Source organism: Sitodiplosis mosellana, unplaced genomic scaffold, assembly GCF_009176505.1.
Source record: "Sitodiplosis mosellana isolate CC-2019 unplaced genomic scaffold, AAFC_SMos_1.0 Smas_scaffold_4334, whole genome shotgun sequence".
In the NCBI taxonomy this organism is placed as follows: Eukaryota; Metazoa; Arthropoda; class Insecta; order Diptera; family Cecidomyiidae; genus Sitodiplosis; species Sitodiplosis mosellana.
The window spans coordinates 5,810-9,194 of NW_022599576.1; the positions used below are offsets into that span (position 1 = coordinate 5,810).

General features: G+C 37.5%; 1 protein-coding gene across 1 annotated transcript; it reads right to left on the bottom strand.

Moving 5' to 3' along the window:
• Positions 1-457: 457 nt before the first annotated feature.
• LOC129572166 (sodium leak channel NALCN-like) lies at positions 458-2,899 on the bottom strand (the record flags this gene model as incomplete). The annotated part of the gene is made up of 3 exons (XM_055452100.1): positions 458-488; positions 1,325-1,813; positions 1,877-2,899. Coding segments are annotated over 3 exons (1,543 nt in total), but the record flags the coding sequence as incomplete, so codon positions are not given.
• Between the last annotated feature and the right edge of the window lie 486 nt (positions 2,900-3,385).

Genomic DNA, 3,385 nt, shown 5'->3' on the forward strand with positions numbered 1-3,385 from the left:
TTTATGTTTTCATGTGAAAGATCTACTATTCGAAATAGTCAATAACAGTATACCCAACGTGTAAGCTTTTGAATACTATTGTATACAACGGTTGTATTAAATGTTCTTGCACCAGTTGGCGCTTCTGGGTAAAGCTGTCAACGGACACGGACAGTTTCGGGCAAATGCTGTCCGTTTGTCCGTTTGTCCGAGATAAAATTTTCGGACATTGTCCGTCTGTCCGAAAAGTTCGGACGAACAAAATCTGTCGGTCCGAAAAAAAGTTCGGACGGACCAATTTGGTCCGTCCGAACTTTTCGGACGGACGGACGGACAACCTTCTGTCCGTTGACAGCTTTACTTCTGGGCTCATTTATATGGGAACTGTCAAGAAACCGTAGTGTCGGCCCCATCATACAATCGACTCAGTATTACAATCATTTGCTGATGATACCCGATTATGGAAACACATTCAAGACTATGATAATTGCTTAGCCTTACAAGCTGATCTGAATAGGAGAACCGCGAAAAACCGCGAATAACACGTGAAAATCACGTGAAATTTTAGGTTTTCGTCGAATTGATGAGAGATAAGGAATATGTGTCTTCGTGACAATTATAGAGCTTGTCAAACTCTGCAACATTGCTGAAGACACCACGTCTCTATCTTTCACCATTTAAGTGAAAACTATGAAAAACGCCGAAAATGACGTTTTTGAATAAATATTTTTGTTAGCCTTAAACATGAATTTCAACGCACACATTGAATTCATTACCGCCAAAGCAAAGTCAAGATTGGCATGGATCAAACATTTTGGGAGAGAGTTCGAGGACCCGTGGACAATTGAGAAATTATTTTTCACATTTGTATTACCGATTATCGAATATGGCTCACAGATCTGGAGCCCATACACCGCTGTCGATGACATCCGATTTCTTTCCAATTGCTTCAATCACCCCCTTGAGCAAGTTGACTTCATGCATTATCGAGTGGATTGTCACTTTTTTCGGTGTGGTAGATGTGGTCTAAATAGTTTTATTCCAGCGACCAGATTTGGTTTTCCTAAAATTTTGGTCGAGTTATAGCCATAGATGTGCCGAAAAAAATCTAGCGCGGCACGCGCTTTTTTCAGTAGCGAAAAAATCGCATGAAACGTCTTTTTGACTCAATGCTGAGTTGTATCACTTTTGCTCGCAGATTCATTTATCTCTTTTTTGCTCTGTTTTTTTAACATACATATTGTCTGTTAAAAAATATTCGGACATTTTTGACGAACGTCCAAAAATCGAAAAAAAAATTCGGACCGGACGGTCGGACAAAAATGACAATTGCAAGATCGCTTACCTTCCACCGTATAATTGAACACCATAGCTTGCAAAAATGAACATCAGTAAAATAAGTAATGTTGATACAAGTAGAATTTCCTTGAAGCCACGGCATAATTCGTAAACCACCTTACGCATGTGTGGAACCAAGGTGAAAATTCGCAATGGCCGTACACATCTTAATATCATTAGTAATTGAGCGGGAGAGTTACTGGGAACTTTGAGTGGCATCCAACAAAGAAATGTGGTTGAAACAATATAAATGAAAACATCAAGCGCTGAAGCCACATCTTTGATATATGCTTTTGGAGTGAAGAAGAGTCCATCGGCCAAGATCTTCAGTGATAGTTCGAGGCTCATAAAGACGACAAATGCATATTCAGCAACTTGAAGAACAGGTTGCTCCATCACTCGAAATTGTGGTGTTTCAAACATCATTGAAATGCATGAAATGGTTGTAACCAATATCATAACCCAGTCTAAATATGTGACCAGTCCTAAGAAATTACTGTTAAGAAAACGAAAACTAATGAGGAAAATTCAATAGTTAATAGAAGTCCATAATACTAACTGTAAACTTTTATATTGAACTTTTCTTTCCTTTCCAGTCAGAGGATCTTTTAAACGTGCATCGTAACGTCCATGAACAATTTTTTGACATATCTTTCTAAATTTACTTTCGCGTGGCACTATAAGCAAAGGAGTATCAAAAAATGGGTGATTCTCACGCAAATCTTCTTCTCGTTGATTTCTACGCATTTCGGCTTGTTGGCGTTTCGCTTGAAGTAATTTAATATCCAAATCTTGTGGACGGGCGCGTGACGATGTAACCCGAGTTGCCGCACCGATGTCTCCATTTTCCATCAAATGTTCGTATGTTTGTTTCAATTTAATTGAACCACTGCGGACACTACGTCTAATCGAGCGCGATCCGAATTTTTTTTGATCTACACGCCATTGTTTTGCGTGTGTCAAGGTTCCCTGATGTTTAAGACCACCACCAGCATTATTCGTGTTTCCTTTACCAGCCCCACCTGTTTTTACGCCTCCTACAATCGGTAACATCGCCGAGTCCCCTAACATCAATCTTTGGTTGTTCGAATCGTTTATAATATGAGTGATTGCCAATCTACGCAAACTTGTTCCGACAGTGCGCACTTTTGGAGTTTTATTCATTGTCCGAACAGGTTTTTGTTTCCTAAACACGACATTTGTTTCCCAGCATTCCGATATTTGGTGAATATCCATGCCAATGTCCATCGATGGATCATCAACATCCGACTCCATGACCACAAAATTTTTCATGAATGATTCACGAACTTTCGGTAGGGAAAAATCATTTGGAATTTTGTGCAAAATTGTCATTTGTGGTGAATCGGGAAATTTTTCAAATATGCGCAAGCGAAATGGCAATGTCTCTTTAATTTCGGCTGACTGTTCTCTAAACTTGAGCTGTTTCAATTTTTTTATATCCTCATCAAGTTCCAAGTTATCCAAGATGACAGCGACAAACAATGATAACACAATCAATGTCACAAACAAATGGTATAAAATAAAATAGATCGCTACAAATGGTGTCAGCGTTTTGGAGGTCCTGCAAATAGAAGTAATTTAGAAATTTAGTAAATTGACACCACCGAATATTCTAGTTTTTGCAGGAAAATGATTCTAAGTGTTTATACTATTAGGCATTATATAAATTAACCTTCAACACGTACATTCTTTTTTGCGACTCTTATATCTGGGCACTGGATGCCCACAATGTTCTTAAAACCCATTTTATTAATTATTAAATTCCCAAATTTTTCGTCATTTCTTTCTTTAAAATGCGAATATTTCAGTGTTTATCGATCGAAAAAGTATAAAAATGATTTCAACATGTGATAAAATTCATGAAAAAGTGGAAAATGAAGGACATGAATCAAGGGACATTTTGCAATAAATATGAATATAGAGATCAAAAGATCTTTTCACAAATCGAGTTATGTATAAATCTCTTCTTTAGGACCTGTTTGATTAACATTTTATCAAGTTTTGTGTGCAAATCAGTTTATGTTGTCTTTTTCTGTGTAAATTTATT